This window comes from Eriocheir sinensis, chromosome 31 (assembly GCF_024679095.1).
Source record: "Eriocheir sinensis breed Jianghai 21 chromosome 31, ASM2467909v1, whole genome shotgun sequence".
Classification (NCBI taxonomy): Eukaryota; Metazoa; Arthropoda; class Malacostraca; order Decapoda; family Varunidae; genus Eriocheir; species Eriocheir sinensis.
In genome coordinates this window covers 4423300-4447979 of record NC_066539.1, presented here as the reverse complement: position 1 = coordinate 4447979, position 24680 = coordinate 4423300, and the positions used below count along the sequence as shown (strand labels likewise).

At 41.3% G+C, this 24680-nt stretch overlaps 2 protein-coding genes across 19 annotated transcripts in view; both read right to left on the bottom strand.

Annotated features, from left to right (window-relative positions):
• The window catches only part of LOC127005824 (oxysterol-binding protein-related protein 3-like), a 39395-nt gene extending 33089 nt beyond the window's left edge, over positions 1-6306 (bottom strand). For 10 of the 16 annotated variants that reach the window (XM_050874977.1, XM_050874986.1, XM_050874987.1 and 7 more), the window contains exons 1-3: positions 4398-4564; positions 2130-2276; positions 17-95 (exon numbers count right to left, since the gene is read on the bottom strand). In XM_050874977.1, coding sequence (XP_050730934.1) covers positions 17-95; positions 2130-2210 — 160 coding nt within the window. In that variant the 5' untranslated portion in view covers positions 2211-2276; positions 4398-4564. The other 6 variants (XM_050874983.1, XM_050874982.1, XM_050874981.1 and 3 more) reach the window with 6 other exon arrangements.
• A 138-nt stretch (positions 6307-6444) lies between these two features.
• Positions 6445-24680, bottom strand: part of LOC127005825 (phosphatidylserine decarboxylase proenzyme, mitochondrial-like) — a 28047-nt gene continuing 9811 nt past the window's right edge. The window contains exons 2-5 of one of the 3 annotated variants that reach the window (XM_050874996.1): positions 20068-20121; positions 12148-12399; positions 11445-11689; positions 6445-10104 (exon numbers count right to left, since the gene is read on the bottom strand). In XM_050874996.1, the coding sequence (XP_050730953.1) occupies positions 9448-10104; positions 11445-11689; positions 12148-12399; positions 20068-20121 (1208 nt within the window). In that variant the 3' untranslated portion in view covers positions 6445-9447. Of the gene's footprint in view, positions 10105-11444; positions 11690-12147; positions 12400-14662; positions 15926-20067; positions 20122-24680 lie in introns of those variants that run through there. The other 2 variants (XM_050874995.1, XM_050874997.1) reach the window with 2 other exon arrangements.

The window sequence follows — 24680 nt, the reverse complement described above, 5'->3', positions numbered from 1 at the left end:
GACTTTTTCGACTCACTGATCTTGTGGGTCGAGCTTGGTGACCGGCCAGCCTCTTGAGACTCGGCTGAGAGGCTATTGGTGTCAACACTCTGGTCCTGAAACACAGGGCACAGTTCAGTCTCCCAGAAATGCCAACACCTAGATCAAGGTATGTATGCCAGGATGTGCCTACCCTTTTGATTTGTATTAATCTCAAGACAAATAACTAATACGGAAAATTGAGCCAAGGAAGTAAATGCAATATTGTTAAAAAGTTGATAACACTATTTTCCAGAGTAATTGTTTTTCCTGATGTGGGGACTAATTGTAATGGATTGTACAAATTGGCAAACATACCTTTATCATATACATTTATGTTTGTTGTTATATGCATAGTCTATATATTTTCACTACTAGAATTTAAAAGTTATGAAGAAAATGTTGAAACAGGTTGCACAGAAGGAAATATGTAGTAACATTTTCAAGTCATTGATATGTGCAACCATTTATGAGTTATAATGGTAACAGTCCTTCTCTAAGTAAAATACACTACCATCCATTGATTCCAAACTTTGCATTTCATACAGTACATCACGATAAACGCATCCACTAACTAAGAAATGATAAGATCTGTGTCAAAACAGAAAACTTAAACACTAAGAAAAAACTAACATATTCAATAATATTGAAGAATCAAAACAATCAGATAATTTAAATCTACCTTAAGAAGTTCCTAAACATACAAACAATAAAGTTCTCCAGTCTCACACCTGCTCCTCAGAGCTTCCTAAACTGTTTCATATGCTTGACCTCAGTGTCTGAGCTACCTGAGTTGATGCCTGCTTCTCAGACATACCTCAAGAGGCTGGCTGTGGCATAACAGTCTTTGCACATCTGCTCCTCTTATTTCTTACATTTAAAGGAAGTGTGGAAGAGGGATAGAACCAGTGTGCAAAGATGGCATATGGGGGGAAAAATAGGACTCCTTGCCATAGACACCCTCCAGAAGGAGCACTGAGAAACATGCCTTAACAAAGATAGGTAAGACACTGAGGTTAAGCATATGAGCCAGGACTGTTTGGGCTCTGAACATCCTGAAGTAACAAATACAACAGTTTCTTTTTCTGAGTCTGTGGAGGTAAAATCATAGTAGTATTGTCACAACATTAAAATCTTGCTGGGTGTTTGCCTTTTCACCACAGTGAAGGCTAACAACAAGAGAGCAGCTGAAGATTTGTCAATTAGACAGGGATGCATGAGGGAAAAGCTAACACCATAACTATTCTGTAAAGCTAGTGTTGTAAATACACTTCTATCTATCATTTAGGTGTATGTGTACTAACTTCCCAGCACAATATGAACTTTCTCCTTAGAGCAATGAAATTTGCTATACTCATGTACAGGTATTGTGCAGGTGAGAGTCAAACACCAAGCTGTGTGGTGCACTGTTCTTGCTGCTACACAAATCATGTATGTCTGTATACAAAAAATACTTCACCCACCAACCATATGGTAAAAAACTTACTGAAGCAAACAGGCAACTGAGAGAGAGAATCTAAAAAAAGGAAAACACCAAATGAGAGGACATTGCCAGTTATCAGTCCCCAGTAATTTGCAAAAGAAAAATTGTACGGAAAAAAATTGCGTATAAAGTATCGGTTAAATTTATGATAGCAATTTCTAATCCAAGGAAAAGCAATTTATTTCAACAACAACAAAAAATGAAGCAGCAATGTGATGATCTGGATAATGACAACTTCTTACACGGAAAAAAATGTATCACACCCACACTTGCTTAAGGAAGATCATGTACAGCAACATTAAACACTAAAGCACATTAAAAATCTCTCTCTCTCTCTCTCTCTTATCCAAGTATCATGTGATAGTCTCTTCTAATATAGCTGAAAACTCAGGATATATAGATAAATAGATACTTAGATGCAAAACAAAGGACAGCATCTGACCCCACTCTGATAATGTATATAACTATAAGAGAAACATAACTGCACAGTGTTGCATAAAAGCACAATTACTGACACTATGATAGGCAAGTGAAGTATAAAGCAGTAGATGATGAGAAAAGCTTCATCTAATGTATTTCCTTACAGCAGCTAAACAGGAAGTGTGACACACCACAAAGTTTTACTCACCGACTCCGACCCTGGAGGGGGAGGAGGCTTTCCCTTCTTCTTTTGCTTGGACATTTTGTGATTGTTTGCCGTGGTGTCCATCCCTGCTGGCAGCTGGACGCACCCAACACAAACACTAGCTGCTGCTGGTCACTCCACATGAGTCATCTGGGAAAAAATTATCGGTTGGTGGAAAATGTCTTTAACATAAAATGTCAACATCTAGTCATCAGCCATGCCAAGAACCCTGATATGTAAAAGTTACCTTAATATTCATCAAACAATACAGTGACTCAGGCCTGAACATCAGACTAAAAGCTTAAAGCACACTCTCTAATATAGCACTGACCAGATGCCACTAAAACATTTTTCCAAAGTAAAGATAATGATAATTAGTGTCTGGTCAGGGCAGTTAAGGTAGTGCTCTGCTACAGGTAACATGTGACCCAGTTCAACCAGCCGCATGGTCGGGTAGTCGGCTACTAAACCGGCAACCCCACTGGTTTTGTTTTGGAGGAGGGTGTGCTGGACCCCCAGGTGGATTAAAAACAAGACCATTCTAAGGGCAGATGAACTCATGTTTATCAGAGTCAATGGCCATCCAGTCTCAGCTATGGGTGAAATAGCGGGTGGTAAACCTCATAGCCCCCTGCTGCCTAGTAGGGTTTGCCTTTTTCGTACAGGCAAAGGCTAGGGCCACAACTTGAAATGGGTGGTTGGGTCTGCAAGAGCATGCACCCGGGAAATCTTGCACCAGCAACTGAAAATGGCTCGATTTATGTGCCATAAACCATCCAACCGTTCATGTAGAGTGAAAACATACATTCAACGAAATGATGATGATCTAAGAATTTTCCTTCATTTAGGGATTTTTCTAGGGAAATTTTGGAAGCCCATTTTTCAGTGATTTTGGCTTCCCCCCCCCCACCCCCCAAATCCCAGTTCCCCAGGCTTGTCTTTGGGGGTAGGGGGGTCTGGAGTGGCAGAGGGGGAGGCAGACTTCTTAGAAAGTATTACCAATAGCTAATATAGCAAAATGTCCCTTCAGTTTTATGAAATCTCAGACTACACAGCAAATAGTTGTGAATAATAATTGTAACTTCATCAGGAAACAATGTGGTGCACCAAAAAGCCTGCATGATGACTACTACGAAATACCCAACCTGAACCTTAACAGTAACCTAACACTGCTAAAATAGTAATAACCTACCACTGCTGAGAAGAGTAACTTGTTTCCTTTCAAATATGTTAAGAAGTATTTATAAACTAACAGAACCCCACCTTAACCTAATGAATAATAAACCATCAGGCTATCACTCCAAAAAATAGTATGGTAACCTTTCGCCATTAAAAAATAATAATCAGGACAGAATACTAAGTAACATTTTGCACTGTCTAAAATTTCAGTGCAACACAAAATGGGTTAATCTTAAGGAGCACCACAACACCCAGAACACGACAACACTATCCCAACACCATAATGGACCACACAACACCACACAGCAGACCACACCATCACCTCCACTGCAACATCACGATTACCTGCAACACCTAAACACTCCTCAACACATGACAATCACACAGCAACACCCAGAATACCCCAACACACCACCAGCTGCCTTCAACACCACAGCCTCCATAGCACACCACCACCACCACCACCTCGGCTCTGCAACACCACTCAACACTAATACAACACCACAGCAACACCTAGAACACCACAACACCCTGAGAACACTTACCACAACACACCACCAGCTGCCTTCAACACCACTGCCTCCATAGCACACCACCACCACCACCACCTCGGTTCTGCAACACCACTCAACACTAATACAACACCACAGCAACACCTAGAACACCACAACACCCTGAGAACACTTACCATAACACACCACCAGCTGCCTTCAACACCACAGCCTCCACCCTCCACAGCACACCACCACCACCACCTCCACCTCGGCTCTACACCACCACTCAACACCAATACAACACCACAGCAACACACCAACACCCAGAACACCACAACACACTAAAAACACTTACCACAACAGCTGCCTTCAACACCACAGCCTCAACAGCAAATCACCTCCACCACCACCACCACCTCGGCTCTACACCACCACTCAACACCAATACAACACCACACCAACACACCTTCTGGCCCTTGCAACACAACACAAGCTCGAACTTTAACCTTTAACGCAACACAAGTGAGGTCAGGTGATCACTTTCGCCACCTGTGCCCTGATTAACCTCCCGCGCAGGTGTTCCCCGTCAAGTAATTACCGTGGCCTGGAGAGGAGGTCTAATGGGTGTTGCTCCTGCTGCCCTCAGAGTGACAAGAACACCTCCATTGGCACTAAAAAAAAAGTGATCACTGCCAGCCAAGTATCAGGAAGGTGAGAGAAATCTTGGCATAGGATTCAGTTCCATGTGTGGCCTGAACTGACTTCCTGGAATGCTGATAAGGCCCCTTCCACCTTATTCCTGTCTGATAATACTTTATTTGCTCGCTCTACCCACATTTACCTCTTTGATTTAATTTGGGTTTTCTTTTTTCTCTCTGTGTAGTAGCTTGAACCGACTTCCTGGAACTCTGATAGGGCTCCTTTCTCTTTATTCCTCTCGGATAAATTAATGCCGTATTTACTCGCTCTACCCTCCTTTACCTGTCTTTTAAAGGATCCACATATTTAATTCAGCTTTTCTGCTTTCTGCATGGAACACTAATGGAGCTCCTTTCTCCTTATGCTTAATTAATGCTTCCTCTTTACCTCGGTGTAGCTATATGTATACCTCTTGAAATACCTCCCCTAGCACAGATAGGCCTATAAGATATATATTGCAACATAGTCCGGGGGCCTCTTCTATTTGTTGTGATATGTAGTAGCTTATTAACGCCTATGAGAGTATTTGTAGGGAATAAATGGGTAGAGATGTGCATTTTTTTCCCTTCCTATCAGGCTATCTTTCATTTCACACAGGTATGAGTTTCTGGTGGGGTCTTTTCTACCTAATTATATGTATGCAGTAGGTAAAATTCTAAAAGGTTAACTATAGAGCAAGGTGGACATATTATTTGACAGCTAGACTGGCTTCCATTTCAATCAGTTAGCCTAAAATACGAGTTTCCGGTGAACCTTGTCTACCTATTAATATACATAGTGGGTTTTTAGCGCCTATGATTTAAGTCTTAGAGGTTAACTAAAGCAAGATGGACAGGTATGTGACAGACTGACTAAACATATGCCTGGAATGACAGCCAGACAAGGAGGATCATCGCCGCCCTGCGCTCCTTGTGGCGTCTATACTTGCAGACAGACCCTCGCACCGGCCAGTCTGGAACGTGTTTATTTCACGGCCAAAACTTGATGAATTCTGGCAATGACCTCACGTTCAAACTCATTTTATCGCCATGCATAAAATAGTTACTTGTACTAGGCGTAATATGCGATGGCGGGTGTCATCTTGTTCGTATCATTGTCAACATCAGCACCTTACCAGCCGCCAAAACTTGACTAATTCTGCTGATGACCTCATGTTAAGAAGCAGCACCTTACCAGCCGCTAGAACTTGACTAATTCTGCTGATGATCTCATATGTTAAGACTTAATTACTTCACTGTTATGCAGAAAATGGTAAACAGTTGCAGACATAATGGGCAACTGCGCCAGGCCTTTATTTGTTCTATTATTATCATCATCAGCACCTTCATTACCATGCAGCCAGCCGATAGTGAAACAGACACAGAAATCGAAAATAGCCGCTATAGTGACTCAAGAGGGAATTATGCGGTGACTCCGCCGATTGAGCTTGAATGGAGAAGGCCAATTAAGGCTACAACGTAGCCAAGCTCGTGAGAGCAGGTCGATGAATCCTGCCATTAGAGTCTGCATGGAGACTATTATAGCTCGGACTCCGCGGTGCAGGGGTGTGGCGTCATAGGGTGGGCGAGGCGACGCCACCCCTTCATCCTCTATCCCGGGATATGCAGCTATTGATTGAGAGTAAATTTTCAATTTTGCTAAGTACTTAAACTTCCCCAAATGTCAAAATATTCATGTGTCTATTGAAACTTTGCAGTATTCGTAAGAGGCAGAAAACAGCAAAGGTCTAAAACAAGCTCATCTTGTACAAGTCATATAATTAAATTCCTCACACACACTACTCCTTACCGAGTCACTGAAGGTTCTGGTGATGGCTCATCTGACTCGAGGGATATGATGGCACAGCGCGGTGCATAAATAACCTGCCTCCACTGTCAGGGAGGGTCGAACACTGACAGGCCTACAATACTTTGCTATCCTACAATAATAAAGGAATCAAATCCATATGCTGGTAAGAATATTTAATAAAAAGTCTGTACAAATATATACATTATCACAAAATGTATTAAACATCTGTACCAAACTGCAAGATGATAATTATATATCAACAAAGTGTTATGAATCTCTGGTGGGTAATAGTTGGAATAATGGACACCAGATAAAATATATTACCAACAGTTGTTATATCTCTCTTATGAACGTTTAATGCTTGTTGGTTAAAACTGCATTGGGTTTAAAACACTTATCTTTTACATGTCCTGTATAAGTTACTGTAAGAACTTTGATATATAAAAGAATTGTTGGCTACCAGCTGACTGTTACAAAACCCTCTCCAAATCAAATTGGTAAAGCTATCTACTCCAGTACATAACAATCCACTATAACAACAACATTAATAGCAAATAACAGGCTATGCCCTTAGTCAAACTAAAGTCCATAATCACAAATGGCATGTTTTCCCTTCTCTTTGTCTGATGGCGACAAAGAGTCCATTGAGCAGCGGCTGACCCCTTTAGGGGGTGAAGCCAAGGATGATGCAGTAGAAGTGTCATCACACCAAATTTATCATGTCGAGCAGCACTTTGTTTGCACAAAATAAATCGGTACAATCAGCTGGTTCAGTGCAACTTTTTAAAACCACAGCTGCTTTTCTGTAGACTGTCTACAGAATTAACTCTTCACAGGAGAAGTAGGTGTACTAAAAGAGATCCATATCACACTTCAGTTTGGCCATAAATGCAATTACCTAGAGACCAGTTGCCACTTACAACTCCTTTCCACTCCTAGAACACATCCAGTGACATATTTGCATCACAATGAAGTGCAGGCATGCAATATGAACAAAAAAAAAACAAAAATAAATAAATAAATAAATAAATAAATAAATTGAGATAATAAATTCCATAAGAACCCAAATGACTTGTACTAACTGTGAAATCTCACAAAATAATGTTTCATTTACACTACAATTTTCTTGAAAAGCCTGGAGCAAACTTTGTTTACAAAGGGCCAGCTGTAAGTGACAGTATCCAATTCTATTTATTCTTAGCTTAGTAACACAGACTTCAAGCACTGTTTATATAGAAAAGTACCTATGGTAGATGTGTTGAGTCCACATATGAACACTGCTTTTTACTCTACTCACTGTAAACACTCTTGGTGGGATTTTATTCCAGAAAACTATCCATCATGTTACAAAATGTTGTTTATATTGTCTTGTCAGATTGCTTTGGTGCCTTGTACCTAAATACATGAAAGACCAAGCGAATCAAAACCCATCTCTTGTAGATGCACATACATTTTTGTAAATTTCTAAAAAGAGCTGATAATATCATTTCAGAACTGTTGTAGATTTCATTCTAGCAATTAGGTACTTCTTAATACATTGATACAACCAACATTTATGAAATACTTTAAATATGGTACAAATATATATGCATTTTATGTACTTAAAAAAAAGCTGCTTCTTTGCCTGGCCATTACTGCAGATTCTGTGCTCCACACAATGGAATCAACCAGCATTACACAACTTGCCAGTCATGAGGTACAAATACATTAGATGGAGTTTTGTCCTAAAGAACACATAATCCAGTTCTTCCTATTCCCGATGAAAGGGCTGAATAGGCAACTAATAATTTGATGATATGCAGTGTATTTCAGAGATACTTTGTCTTGTCAGCTTACAATACCCACTGCTTGTGTGAAACATGTATTGCATGATGCATTAAATTTTAAGTAGAGCATAAATCTCTCTTCAAAGAACACCTTGTTTTGTAATTATTATGAAAAAAAAGTTTTGTTTATAAAATGTTTACTTTTTATGTAAGACATTTTTACCCCATGTGAAATAAACACTAACTCTCACCCATATATAATTACAACATTAACTGCTCCTGGGAAAAGCACATTATTTAATATATTTGTGCCCCATACACAAACTCAAACTCTCATAAAATAACAAGTTAACTAGGTAGTATTAACAGTGCTGTATTTTTAATTTTCTCAAATTTTTTTCACCCCATTTCAAGAACTTCACTATTTACCACAAAATCAAAGTTCATTTAGTCTATATAAAAATCTGAAAGACTGCATGGAGCTACCCTAAGAAAATAAATATGAGAGGCAGTTTTTAAATTGTGGTTTAGGAATTGTTGTGTAGCATACATTGATCCCTTCATTTCTCAGTTTTTGCTCTTGTTTTATGTTGAATGAGGCACACATCCTATATATGACTAGAATGTATAAACTTTAAAGTCATCCCCAGTTATAAAAACTGATAGCAGTATTCTGAAAATGGTGATGCTGTTATGGCACAAGACATCTCTGGTCCACTCAACTGACTGATTGGCACTGCTAATTTTCACATATTTACAATATTTAATCTCTTTGGACAAGTCATTGTCTTTTGTGGGATGTGCACCACAGCATGAAGGTAGAATAGTCCTGCTTCCCTCCTAAAGATCTAGTCCTAGGGGAGACAGGGACCAAACACCTACTGTCATCAGGCATCTTGGAGTGTAGGATTCTCAATAGATTCTAGAGCAATATGCAACAATGAAAGCTGATTATCACTTGTGTACATGAATGTTTATGCATATATTTAGAGATTAACAAATACATTCCATGTTAACAATATTTAATGAACTGCCTGCAAAACCTATAGCACTAAGTTATTTGCAGCTGAGTCTTTCCATCTGGTGTACAGTTTCATGATAACCTGAGAGCTTTTGCCAAAGATGTCAATAGACAAAACTGATTATCATGGCTGAGCTGATTTGGAATCACTCACCACATAAGCTTCTGGTCATTGCTACTGTTAAAACAATACTTTTTAAAAGCTTTGTCTAATACTGCAAAACAAATATTTGTACTAAATTATGAAGTATATCATTAGCTTGAGTGGCATATCTAAGCAGTATTAATTACATGAAAAAATAGCAAGAATTGAGCCTCCATAAATATTTTCTTCTATATACACACATCTTTCACTTGTGGGACCCTTGTGAGGCTTACCTCTGTGGTCCCCGGTGTTGGTTTTCATTCATTGCCATGCCTACATATGAATGAGGTAACCTAAACAGGGCCTGACCCATCCTCACTTTCTGTCCCACCTCAACACAAGGTACAATGTCTTTTGGGGCCTCAAACACTATCACTATAGTGGATCCTAAATTAAATTCGCCAAAAGCACCACCTCTTGTTAGCTCTACTAATCTATCATCAAAGTGCTGATCGTGGAATACATTTTTGCTTCGTATCGTATCATTGGTCTTGAGGTCCTTATCAAAGTAAACCTGAACGGATCCCACGTTGGTTGCCCCAACTGCTGTCATGGAGAAAAACCCGTGTTTCCACTTGCCCACATAGCTGACCCTTTCATTCAGCACAAAAAGGTCTCTAATCCAGGCTGCGATGGATGGATTCACACTCAACAGCTCACCGGGAAAGTGGCGCCTGAATGACACCTTCCAGTCAGCGCATGAGTGGAAGCGGTGGTAGTCCCCTGGGGCCAGGTACACAACACACTGATATAGAGCATTGTTCTCCTCGTCACTGAGGCAGGTGCGGTGGAAACAGTCATCATCATCCCTCTTGGCCACTACCATTGGGCCACCCTCACTCCAACAGTTTGGTCCCAGGAATTTGCGTAAGGAGTAAGAAACACCCTGAAAAGGATGATAAGAATGATTATATTAGATAAACTGCAATAACTCAGTGGCATACATACATTAAGGGAAGAATAATTATGTTTTATGCTTAATAGTACAAGAAAACATAATAATGGAAATGGACCAAATCCAATAATTTCAAGCACAGTGGAGGGCTTATGTACTGGAGCCCCCCAAGAATAAGGTAAATACACAAATAGAGTGAACCTATCCCCCAAACTACTGGTGTAATACTGCAACATAATAGCTATCCTCCCACACCATGTTCAACACTTTCTCTTTCTCTTCCAGCAACATCACCTTCTTCTATTGTTTGCTTTCACAACCAACAGATGTAACAAGCTTAGGACCTATATATAGTTGTAATGAGCATGGTTGATGAAGAAAGCCATGAAAAATATAGACACAACACACATGAATACAGTACCTACAAAAAAGATGTTGGAAACTGATCAAATCCAATAATTTCGTGTACAATGGATCCCCGCTATCTGCGAGGCTTATATACTGAGCAAGAGGAGCAAGAAAGGGTTACTATTCCCAGCTGTAAAGTAGGTGGTAGGGGATGCTGAGTGAGTCATCTGTACCCCTGACCACTGTGAACCAATCACAGAGGCAGAGGAAAGAATGGGAGATTTGTTTAAATGTAACATAATGTAGTATGTTTGTTTGCTGTGCTAAATAACACATATCTATGGTCACTGCACAGTATAAACATATTGAGCAATATTTTTTACAGTGAAAATGAAGCTCTAGAGTTATGAACACCTGAAAACAGCTTTGGTTATGAAAAATGCAGGATATTTTCTTATGATTTTGTGACTGCGATTGCAAATGTACGAACCTGTGAATAGTGAAGTGGCGAATAAAGGGAATCTACTGTATATATATAATAAAAAGGCTCTTCTGCTTCCCCATGAAACACATTCAAGGGCTGAAATTCATATATGGCCAGTCACCTAAAGTGACTAGAATATCAAGGGCGTAAGTATATTTTAGAGATTTCCTGCATCAGGCAACTAGCATGTCAAAGTTTAGGGGCTTAAAAGTTGACAAATATTTTGCTCCTAAATAAGTTACCCTTTGCTGTCAAACTAAATCAAATAAGGTGTAAAAAAATAATTACCTGCATCTTTTTTGTCAACCTCCTCAGCAGTTTTTTTATTTTATTTAATGGGAATAATTTTTACAAACATTTTGAAGGGCTGGTAAATTTTGGGAAGAGCTTGTAATTATTAATTTTACTAGCCTCACTGGCTCCCTGAAAAAGAGAAAGCGAATTTCTACCTTGACAGTACGGCCTTGTCTCACCATAAAAACAGAACATAACACTGTACCTTGACTTGATCCATAGTGCCACAGTTGACAGTTCCAAAAGACAAGATTCTGCCATCTGCTGGACTGACCACAGCAGCTGTTGGGTCTACCGGCCGCACACCTTCCTTCAGGGAGCGCCGGAATAGCTCAGACAAGCACCTATATTTGTTCAAGTCTTCTACCTCAGCCTCAGCCATGTTGCAGCCAAAGGTTCGCACATAAAGGCCCAAAACAGACTTTCTTGACCATTCTGGAAGCTCAAGTGCTGGAACAATTAGGATTCTCATTAGTACAATGCAGTGCTTGTCATATACTAATGTGGACAGATTTTTTAGAGCAACATACAGCAAGGTCCTGAACAGCACAAAAACTTAGCAGATACACAAGCTTGTACTATTTGAATTTGATATTCGATACATATAACTGATAAACTCAACAATATTTTCTCTCATGCAACTGTTTCTCAGCAAATTTCATTAATGTAGTCTGCAGTTTTTACTATTTGAAACCTGCATTGCCATACCAAATAATTTTTAGAGAATATTTCGTAGCATGCATTACTTGCAAATTGTGCTTTCCAGAAGCCTACTGTACTATTTCAAATAAGGGCAACTGTTCCTAAATTAAAGAGAAGCATAATTTAAGATAAAGTGTGTGAAGTACCAAAAGAAAACATGCGACAAACTTCACAAAATTATACTTCTTACTACAGTCAACCCTTACCATTGACCCAGCCCCAAGCCTTTGAGAACTGTCGGAGTGGCAGCAACTTGTATGCTTCAACTTCCCACTCATCAGCCAAGCAATCACATGGGTCAACTTGGCCTAGCCTTGCTGCCTCTCTCTTCCTGGTGTGTCTGTACTGCTGGAAGGCAATCAAAGCCAAGCCAACACCCACAGGGAGGGGCGTCCACCGAAGGGAGCGGAGGTACTGCTTGAAGCTGGATTGTGCCATGATGTTGGTATCAAAGAATACTGAAAGAAAGAGGGGGGAGTATTATTTCCCGTTTGATTTTGTTCGTGTAATATAAGGATGATTAAAAATCCTTAAGCTGCAACAGAAAAGACTTTGATCTGACTCTGTGAAAACAACAAAAACAATGATGTATAAGGCATGGATATAATACCTTTTATAGCTATCATAGTAACAATATTAGGGTGGAAAGCACAGGCAGTAAAATGCATGCAAATCATTATTTGGTGTTTCTGAAGTAGCTCTGCCACTCGTAATACCATCAGCATCACAACAGTTAAGGAAATAAAATAATGTCCTTTAACTATGATATGTAGGTAGAAGTGGTTGAAAACTACTTTTAAAACTAACAACCTCCCCCTAATGTTACTTAATGAAAAGTAGCAAATCAGCATTACATTTAACATATCACCACTAAATTTGAAACCTAACCTTACAATATTTGTGATCTATTGTCAGTGTGATGGTTGTGGAAAAACTCCGCTGTCACAAAGAAGAAACAGTGGGAATATATGGTTGACAGAATGCAGGCCCATAAGCATATATAATTTTATTTATTATGTGGGTAATTGTTGACTTTTGACCAGAAAAAAATATTTGATCATTTGTTCATTTATAATTCAGGGATATGTATGTCCCTATCTATATGACAAATCCAGGTGGTAATTTTATTGGTGGAGCAAAATTTCAGTTAGCATATACCTATTTTTAAGTAACTCCTTGTATTTTAAGTACCTAAAAATATGTAGTAGATACACTGATTCTGCTGGATTTTAAGTGATGCTAGTGATCTGTCTTTCTGTCCCCTCTCAGAAACTAAAGTCTCTGGGGCGGGTACAGCAGAAGCGTCAAAACATTTTCTGCTGTGGTACTCCCTTTCAGAACAGTCAGTCCCTTGCCAGCCAACTCTCTTTTGCTGATACTCATCCACTCTGTTGATCCATTTCATTAGTGGTCTCCCCTCGACACCCTCCCCTTTAACCCTGCCATAATTACTCTCTCTTCACAAAATCATAACCATTCATTTCTATCAGATATCAAAACCATTTCAGAATAACACGTTTCACCTGTGCAACCGCTTCACAGTCCGCTCCCTTCCCTGTCACACCCACCAAAACTCTCTTAACCCTTTCATTGCTAAATGCTCACAGCGAGCATTAGGCGTATTTGCTGGTGGTGCTAAACGCTTGCTGCAAACTCCAGTCGCACTCAAATCTCCCGCGTATGAGAGCGTTCCAACACTATTTCTCACAACACAGGATTGCCAATTGAGTGGGTTCTCCACTAAATTTGGTGGAAAATCATCTCAGCCCAACGCGGAAAATCTACCGACGAGCAACTGGTGGATGTTGTTGTCCAATATAGCAACATTTTTGCATAGCTTCACTTATCATATGACTGATATTTTGACCAAATAGTTGTAAATTTTGCAGTTGCCAATACTGCCCTGCCAGCACCCCATCATCAAGAGATCTACAGTAGCTGCCTTACGGCTGACCGTCGCGCACGTATAAATGTACGTCTTCACAGGCAATACCCCCTGAACGTGCCTGTACGTTTACAGGAGAGGCTTACTTTATCAAATCTTATAGATCTTGGTCTCCTCTTTCCAATGGTGTTTTTGCTTTTTAGCTGTGATGAATAGTTTTTGAGATACAGAGGTTAAAAGAGCAAGCACTAGCGTCACTTGCTGGTGGTGCTAAAAGCTCGCTGCGAGCGCCAGTCGCACTCACTGTAAAAAACACCCCTTGCACGTGCCTGTATGTTCACAGGAGAGGCTTACATAACCAAATCTTATACATCTTGGCCTCCTTTTTCCAATGGTGTTTTTGTTTTGTAGCTGTGCTGAATTGTTTTTGAGATACAGCGGTTAAAAGAGATCCCCTTCCCCCGCTGGGTTATCCGAGCGCGCCTGAGGGGATAGTCTCGTTGCGAACGCTTAGCAAGGAAAGGGTTAAGAGAATAAAGGAGAAAATACACGATCAAAATACAAAATAAGGTCTCAAAAAATGATAGAGCAACAAAAAAATCAGTGTATATGAAAGAGAAGCAACATTCAGTATGCGTGTTATGCACCTCTGTACGGGTGCCATGCGCATTATTCGTCCAGATCCATCCAGTCAGGCAAAGAGCAATACAGACTGAGGGTTCATAAGCAAGAAAGAGAATGTATAAACCCACTGATATGATGGCACGTGTTCTCGGCTTCGGGGTTTGGTAATCAGAACCATTCCTTGCTTTGTGAGTCCCCTTGTAGCCACTCACCCTTCGGAAATATGCCTGGAGACACCGGCGAAGTAAGTGGGACACGGGGACAGGAGTGGGCACGAGTGTTGTTATTGTGCGGATGAGGAGTTGCATCCGCCTCTTCATCGGGATCACTAAACTGGTCCCACCACACACTTATTATTATTCTTGGATTCATCATTACCAAAAGCTTACTACGGACTATATAATGCTGGGTGTGTATATAAGCCATGTGAGTAAATTAGATGTGTCGTTTATGAGGAGGACAAGAACCGGTGCAGAAGAACCGCTGATCTTCAATCAACACTAACTTCAGAGACTTCGGTCAAGAGGAGCACCGGCGGGCAGCATGGGTCAGCAAGAGTCACACACCACGGCAGCCACTATAGATAAAATTTGCCTGCTCCACTAACGGACTGGGGTCGTCGAAGAGGCCCCTCGTGATAGTCTGCCTGCGCTACAGCCAGCACCGAAACTTAAATAAATAAATAGGTAAATAAATAAAAAGAGCAATTTACAAACATTATTATCTTTCTTATCAATAAACGCCTCCGTGGTCCAATGGTTAGCGTGGCTTTATAAAAAAAAATAGCTACGAATCCAGTTGCCCGGCTTCGAATCCCAGTCCGGGCAGTCGGCGTGTAGCTCACCCAGCTGTTCATCATCCCTTTCGGACTGTGGTCAGTAAATGGGTACCTAGGGAAACCTGGGGAAGGTAACTGAGGTAACCCGGATGTCACACAGGCCCTGTGTCTCGGGTTCTTGCGGCCACAAGCTCAAGGGCCAATGCGACGGAGATGAACAACGCGGTCTCGCGCATCAACAGCACATGCCCCCAACTTTACCTCTACCTACCTTCTCATTTTTGGATTCTCTGTTACCAAAAGTTCACTATAGTGCTTTGATGCCCCTGATGTCTACGTTAACCATGTGAGTAAACTAGGTGCGATATTTATAAGGAGGACAAGACCGGTGAAGGATAGAGAACTTCATGACTCTCCGTCCCTTCGAGAAGTGGGGCAGCGTTTAAGCGAGGTGACACAAGACGGGATATATCATTCAACATATACGGAAGCCATGGCCGTGACACAGTCTGGCATACAGGATAAAACGCAGACGGTCATACAGTTGCCTAGCGCATATCCGCTCGGTGGCTGCCAGGCGAGCGATGGTCATTCACTGGCGTGACTCACTTGGTTACTTCACTTACGAAGAAACGCCGTTGATCCTTCCTGCTCACTTTAGATGCTCACCTATCTTCAAAATGTCTTCTTTGTTTCGCTGTTTGCATTGAGCATGTTGGGTACTTATTGCAATATTATTCCATCCGTTTACATACGTATACTACTATGGTTAGTGCTTCATCCTTATTTTTTATTTTTATTCGAGAGTTATTGATTAAATATTTTAAATATTTACATAATCAGAGCTCCCAGAAAATGGTAAATATACATTGATGAAAAATGAGCAGTGCAAATCATCCTACGAACATTTGTAGCAGGGGAGCGGGTGGTGTAAACGTTGGAGGCGGTGGAGTTCGTACGCAGGACACGGTCACTGACCCTCTAGCAATGCAGGCAAAGTTTGTGGTTATTCATGTAACTTGCGAGGACCCTTATAATGAGGCCCGAAAAATATAGGTCGCGATATAGTGATATGTACCATGCTGCCATTAGATGATGATATTACAAACACTAATACTAAAACTACTAATAACAATAATCGCATACGCGGATATATTATGATATGCGTTGGTAACATTAAAATGGATGACTTCACTCAAGTATCCAAGGCAACGAAGTACTGAAGCAGAACGACACTGAAAATGTCGCCGACGGCTATCAATTGAAAATCAATGTGTCCGACAATCCCCAGGTGTTACAGAGGGTCAATAGTCTACTTAGCGAGGGTGTGTCCTCATTTCACAACACATATTACGGTAGCAAAAGCTTCATACGATAAGTAATGTGTGAATTAATTTCCATTATTCATCAGGATGTGCTCAGTAAACAGGGAACGCCATATCACATGTTTTTATAAACTGTGGATGCAGACGCCCATCCGCCATAACCAACGAATGATCTAAGAGAACAAGAAAAGCTTAGATGAATGCTCATGAAAAGTACTGTGAAGGTGAACTGTAGTCAGTGTATATAGGGAGGTGTGAATGAGTTATAAGTTTACGGAACGTTTACATAGAAACTGGGAACAAAGGACACGACAGACACAAATGGAAACGCCTGGGAGAGGACTATCATCCGACTGGGTGGCTGTGCTGCGTCGCCACGACGCGTACAGTATGAGGAGTAGAGTGGAACAATCTGGGAACTCCATCATCACCTTCGTCAGACAGAGCTCGGCCTATGTATGTGGATCTATGCGGTGGGAGTGGCTGGGCTTTCTGTTCGTATATATTGTGCATAATTATAAGGTGTCAATTATTTAAGCATTATTTATCTCGTTCGATCTCGTTCGTTTTCTAATCCTGTTTTTTTATATATGCCGCTGGGCGAAATAAAACTATCATTATTATCATTACTATTATTATTATTATTATTATTATTATTATTATTATTATTATTATTATGTTCTGCAGGCTGATGATAATGCTAATGAAGGGGAGGGCGAAGGGAACTCGACTACGCTCTTCCCTTTTTCTTCCCATATTCATCATAATAAAAAAATCAAATATCACTGAAACATAGTGACTAAAAAATAGATAATAAAATAAAATAACATACATAATAAAATAACCTGGAGGACAAGAACTTTTAATATACATAACCTCGTCACACTGGCACCCTCCCTTCTCTCCCTCCCTCCCCTTCCCATGAATTAAACGCCAGTGGATATGAGAACCCAGGGATTGACATCAGAAAAAAAAGAGATGCAGAGTATTGATCGGTGTAGAAGTGACTCACCAAGGTAAAACAGCACCTGCAGGGAAAGGCAGATGAGTCATGCAAAGTGCTACTCCTTGGTCCCCTCCTCCCCTGCCCCCTTCCGCCGTGCCACCTCCCCTCCCTTGGTAATAATCTCTCATCAGTTTCCCCTCGTTCTTCATGCATCGTTCAGCCTCGCTCCCTGGTGGATGCGAAGCCGATGAGAGGGAAGACTACCAGTGAATGAGAAATGAAAATACTAGTAAGGACAAGAACAACGATATTACGAATGCAGGAGAACAAACTGGAGGAGGAGGAGGAGGAGGAGGTGAAAAAGGAGCATGCAAAATAGCAGCAAATTCGGTGATACGTGCAAAACAAATCAGAGAGGAAGAAGCACAAGACTCAAACGGTCCTCCACATGCACCGTATACTTAACACACACACACACACACACACACACACACACTAAAGGGGGACGAGTTTCAAGCCTCTGTGACCCCGTTTCTAGAGAGAGGAAAATAAGGTCGTGGATTTCCCCCCTAGCTTTGTGGAATCAGATTCTGTAAGTATATGTTTTTTTTTTCTCTTTACTATTGCTACTGCTACTATTACTGCTACTACTGTTAGGAAGAAGAAAGATAGAAGAAAGAAGAAAAAAGAAATAATAATAATAGTAATAATAATAATAATAATAATAATAATAATAATAATAATAATAATAATAAGAAGAAGAAGAAGAAGAAGAAGAAGAAGAAGAAAGAAAGTAGAAGAAGAAGAAGAAGAAGAAGAAGATAAAAATAAACATTGAGAAAGAAGAGGAAAGAGCAACCGACGAAAATGAAGATAATTCTTATGATGAGGAGGAGGAGGAGGCACTGGAGCAGAAGGAAGAAGAGAAGGAGGAAAGGGAGGAGGAGAAGAAACATGAGCTGGGGACGAGATAAGTCCTAACTCATTCCTAACTTTACATAGCGACAAGTATATATGGAACGAAGACAACCAGGTGCTCCTCTTTATATATAACATGCAGCATCCGGTGATATCGAAGCGCTGAGCCTGTGTTGCTTTACTTACCTTACATCGCTTATATTACACACCGAACAGATAACGGAAATAGTGATCCTAACATCCAGAGAAACCAGATACATGACTTATCCGTCTCATTATAGGCGTAAAGATGTTTCATTTTTATAATCTCCTCACTTTAAACACCCAAGAGGCAACGTACGTAATAAGGAACCATGGCATTCCTGTATATACATAATTAATCCATCTGGTTCAATCTTATTTGTGGTGTTTGGACTTGATATTTAAACGTTTTGTCATTTCTACTTAAGTCTATCTTTTATAATCCCTAATAAGCAACAGAACAAGTGGCCTTGACATTCACAAAGATATTAAACATAAGTGATTTGTAATTCCACTCGATATTTGAGCGTTACAAATTTTATCTAGGCTTTCTTCCATCGTTTCTCTTCTTATACATCAAACAAGCAACAGAGAGAGAGGGAGAGAGAGAGAGAGGGTGTGACCTATACATTTGAAGACGCAAGGCGGAGCTATTCCACCTCATTCTATCCTATCAGTCTCTTATTTCACACTCTGTCTTGGCGTTTAAATTATTGTCATGTTGCCTCACTCATATTTTTTCTTCTCTCTGTATACATGAAACAAGACAGGGTAAGTGACTGAGGCCTATATACTCGTACATACAAGATGCGAGGCTATTCCAATTCCATCTTTTCTAACGATGTGCCCTCTCTCCTTTGCACAAGCCATTATAAGCTTCAAAACTGTTATATTACCTCACGTCCATCATTTCTCACCTTTAAGCACTTAACAAGCAATATATCAAATGACCGTGATATATATAGAACCAATATGCAAGGCTATTCCACTTCAATTTTATTTCATCCTCTTTTGCTCCTCCTCCTCCTCTTCGTCCACCTCTTTACACTCCCCACGGTCAGCGAGAGAACTATCCTATTGCCACACTAATATGACTCCTCCGTACATCAAACAGGTAAAGGGATCGTGACATACTTAAGGAGACGTTAATCGAGGCTATTCCTAAGTTATCCGTCCTATTTGCCACCACGGTCCCAGTCAGAGCTAGTCTTATCTCGTGCCACGGTAAGGATATCCGGTCTAGATAACCCCAGTCAGGCTCTCAGCTGGGATATGTGTAATGTCACCGTGTATTGAGTTATCACCAGCGGTCCCCCACACCAACACACGAAGCCTCAGTCACCGTCAACGAGCAACATCCCTTCTCTTAAGTTCCACCTGACGCAGTGAAGCTTGGGGGGAGTCCTGTCGCGCCGCCTGCCTGCCTGCCTCACTCCACCCCACTCCGCTCGCCTGTCTGTCTGCCTGCCTGTCTGCTTGTCCTTCCTTCTCTCGGTCTCGTTTCATGCATGCACTTGCCACGTCTCTCTCTCTCTCTCTCTCTCTCTCTCTCTCTCTCTCCGGGTGCAAGCATAGTGTGGTCGAAGCGGTGCGTGCAAAGATATGTGGTTGTTCATGCATCGTACTTACGAGTGGGCAGGATCCAACACTCCAGGAGATATCTTGGTCCAAACTGATGAAATTCTAGAGCGCAAGACATGTAAAGGGACAGAAATAGAGATCATGTTAAGTCGAGTCATACATTATGGGTTGGATCGAAGAGACATATATGTTTACACCTTACAGAGAAACCCGAGATGCATTAATAGACGGGAGCTTCAAGGAAAACATGCTTACTCGAGGACTCTAAAAATACCCCAACATGTAAGAGGCATGCAGACACATCAATATTACCGCACGCTATTCTTACAAGTGAAAACAGCCATTGTGCGATTTCTGTAATAAACATTCCTTTTTCACTCGATACGATCATTCATTTATATCTATTTTTCTGTTTTCTTATTCATTTTCTCTATTATAATGCAGAAGGAAAGGCATGGTTAACTAAAGTGCTCTGGCCACGCTGCTTACCTTAAATAGAAGACAGAGATTGGAATAATATATAACAAATCTCGTTTGACGCCAAGTTAAATTAAAGTCTTAGGAAGAATGTCATGCAATAAAAGAAAATCCTACTGAACGCACCTCGCATTCATTAGCCTACTGCGGGAGCTAAACCTATGAGGAAACATGGTATTAATAAGAAGAGAAGAATGTTTTGATATACGCGACATTCACTCGTGTAAACCGGAAACTATTACCTGTAGGAAGAGCGAGTCATGAAGGAGGAAATAATAATATGCCAGACAGACAGCAAAGGTTATATGACACACCCGTAAAGAGAAACACACCAACGAACAGGTGGATGAGAGGCACAGAGGCGGGTCGAGAACAAGGCTTCGGAAGGTCACGTGCGGCGCACACACACACACACACAAACACCAGCATCGAGCGTCCATCCCTGCAGCCGTGTGTCGTGAGGCCGTTGAGAGGCAGCGAGACTTACACGTTCGGCACATGCTTGTCTTTGAGTGATTTTGTGATGTTCAGACTTCCTCATTTATCTTTTCTTTCAGGCAAACCAAAGAAAACCTGAAGGAAACGTGTGGAGGGGGACCTACAGCGGTTCTGGGTTTTATTCAGTGACGAAGCGCTTGATATATTCACTCATTCATTTATTATTTAAAGAAAAGTACGAATACGAGAAAAAAAGTGTTATTAAAGCCGCACGCGTAATTGATTTTGGTGAGACATATCCTTATAATCCTTACTGTTCATATACTTCTCAAAAGGCAATCATTACATCGAACATATTGAACGTATTGCTTTCCAGCTATTTCGCATTAACACTCTAAATATAAGAAAAAAAATATAGGGCAGCCTAAGCGCGTGTTTGGAATGCCTTTATGTCTTACCAACGCTACTGATGTTCCATGGGAATGTACCGGCGTCCTTCGCATAATATTTGGGGTGCTTTCATATCCTAACAACGGCGGCCTAGATGCATAGAGCCCTAGGCATTGAACACTTCTTGTTGTTCTCTCTCTCTCTCTCTCTCTCTCTCTCTCTCTCTCTCTCTCTCTCTCTCTCTCTCTCTCTCTCTCTCACACACACACACACACACACACACACACACACATGGACTACAAAACTATATCCTTCACATCTTAAAATAACAACACAAGGCCCATGACAATAATAAATAACTCACAGCTCATCCGTGCGCGCCCCGACTTTCGCATGTTTCTTCCATCAACGAGGATTCACTGGGGGTGCGGGCGGGCGGGCAGCCCTTGAAGTGAGCACGTCACGTCGGGTGACCTTTAGCAGACCGAACGAATGGGTTTGACACGAGACCGTCTCCCGTGAAGCATGCTGAACACTAGCTCTCATGTTTCTTACATGCCGCTGTCATTCCCGGGCCTTGAATATCAACACTACATGCCACTTCCACTAACATAACACGAGCACGGTGATATATACACAGGGGATGATAAACATTACCCTCACCCAAGGCCTTGCTCTCACCAGTCTCACACTCACCTTTCACGAGCTTCGAATACTAGTAGCGGAGTTGCGGAGGAAACCCCATGTACTTTCTGGTTCTTCAAAGTAAGCCTCGCGCCCAAGCCAGTGCTTCAAAAGGTTACCCGAGGCAGACTGCATATGCCATATGGCAACAAACCTTCGTTCTCACCTTTTTTCACGCACACCTTTCACGAGCTTTAAATACCAGAAGTGGAGGAAACCCTATCCCTTACTTGTGTTTCTTTAGGTACGGTACGACTCCCGCACGATCCAGTAGCTATACTAGAGATCACGTGAGGCAGATTGAAGATAAATACAAACCTTCGATGTCACCTTTCTATCCACGAGCTTGGAATACCAGTAGTGGCGAAAACTCAATTACTGTCTTTGTGGTTCTTTGCGACTCGCGCCCAATCCAGTATTAAGCCCGGTTACGTGAGGCAGACTGCAGATGATGATAAACCTTCGATCTCGCCTTTCCATTCTAGTGGCGAAAACTGTGTCTTACTTTGTGGTTCTTTATGACTCGCCCAAGCCACTACAAGAGGTTACATGAGGCAGATTGCAGATGATAAGAAACCTTCGTCCTCTCCTTTCTATCCACGAGAATATTAGTAGTGCAGAAAACTCAAATATCTTACTCTGTGGTTCTTCAAAGTACAACACGCGCCCAAACCACAACCAGTTAGTGTCATATTTCTTAAACATTTCGGCATCCAAGCGCACACATTTAACAAGCTTTCGTAGGCGCTGTTGACCTTTCCACGGGTAGTATCATGACTCTGGTGATAGTCTGACAAAGCTCCTAAATGTGAAAAGGCACCTATGAGAACCCGATTAATCTCCCATTCAATCTTGGGAAATAATTAATGTGAGAGGTGGAAGCGTCTGGAAATATCGCCCCAGAGTACTGCTAGAGGTTGCTGAGTTGCCACTTCTTCACAAATAGCTACAGACCGACAGCGAGTGGCACCCCAAGAGTTCTCAGTATTACCATCAAGAGCCTTCAATATAGATCACGTGAGAAATGCTAAAAATAAACCTGGCTCGCCGCGGTAAGGAAAACAGTTTGAATATCACTTAAATAAGGTTGACAAAATAGGCTAGGGGGTCACACGCTCAAACACTATGTCCTGCAATGTTCTGCTATTTGTGCCTACCGCTCACTGGGCCACTGGGACCTGCCTGAGCTGGTGGGCTGGTTCATTAACAATAATGTTCTTTCAGCTGTGCTTAGGGAGTATCCTGCATTTGCCCCTAGATTGTAGTTCATGTCCAGTCCCTTATGTCTGCTTCCTTAACTAAATCAAGGCCTTTATTTTTTTAGCACTTGTCCCCTGCCATTGTATCTTTTTAGTTTCCTGGTGCTACTTACACATGTATCCTTAGTTGTATAATCACACTCTGTACTGCCTGGGGGTTGGGGTGGCATGCTCCTCCCTTCTCCTTTCTTGTTTTACTTGCAACAATAAACTATCAATCAATCAATCAATATAGCTAAGAATATTTCACGAATGCGCGCGCCGTTGTCCATTATATCACATTTTTACACTGTTCCAGGCTAAAAATACGACCTGAGAGAGAGAGAGAGAGAGAGAGAGAGAGAGAGAGAGAGCGCAAAGCCATACAGCATACGTTATCCCTGTCTTGTCTTAATTTTCTCTACACAGCAAAGTTACGGAGTCTTGAGGTGAACAGCGGCAGCCTCAAAGAAGAAGAAAAAGAAGAAGAAGAAGAACAAGAGGAACAAGAGGAGGAAGAAGAAGAAGAAGAAGCAGAGGAACAAGAGGAAGAAGGAGAAGGAGGAGAAGGAGAAGAAGAAGAAGAAGAAGAAGAAGAAGAAGAAGAGGAACAAGAGGAACAAGGGCAACAAGAAGAAGAACAAGAAGAACAAGAACAAGAACAAGAAAAACAAAAGCAAAAAAAAAAGAAAAAGAAAAAAAGAACGTTGACACCTCATACTTCACAAACAATAACAAGTCAGCCACCATCTCGTAACACTAAACCGTAATAATATGAGTAAACCTATTGGCAAAAAACATTAGAAAAAAAATAAAGATCTAAGAAAATACGTACGATAAAGCAAGCGACAGGCAGGCGTATAAAAAGAGGCGTTTATAAGCCAATCGATAGGTAAGTTCTTGTTGAAAGCTGCAGTGGTTCCTAACTCCTAACACGCACACGCACGCACTCTCTCTCTCTCTCTCTCATCCACTTTAATCCATTCCTCCTCCTCCCTCTCATCATCATCATCATTCTCCTACAATATTACTCTTTCTATTTTCTTCTCTCTCTCTCTCTCTCTCTCTCTCTCTCTCTCTCTCTCTCTCTCTCTCTCTACTCCTCCTCTTCCTCTTCCTCCTTCTTTCACTATATTATTCTTTTCTTCTCCTTCTCCTCTATCTTTATCTCCTCTCTATCTCCCCTATCTCATCTCTCCCTCTTCTTTCCTCTCCTCTCGCCACTTCCTCCTCCCTCACCTACTCTCTCTTCCTGCACCTCCTCAACCGTTACTCCCTCATCTACCTTCTCCTGTACCTCCTCGCCTCCTAACTCCCTCATATCACATCCCCCACCGAGAGCCCTTCCCATGAATCACCTGACTGTCGTTACCCGCTCTTACTGAACACTGCCTTCCTGCCTGACTCAACGGCCTCTCTCGCGCGCGGTTTCCT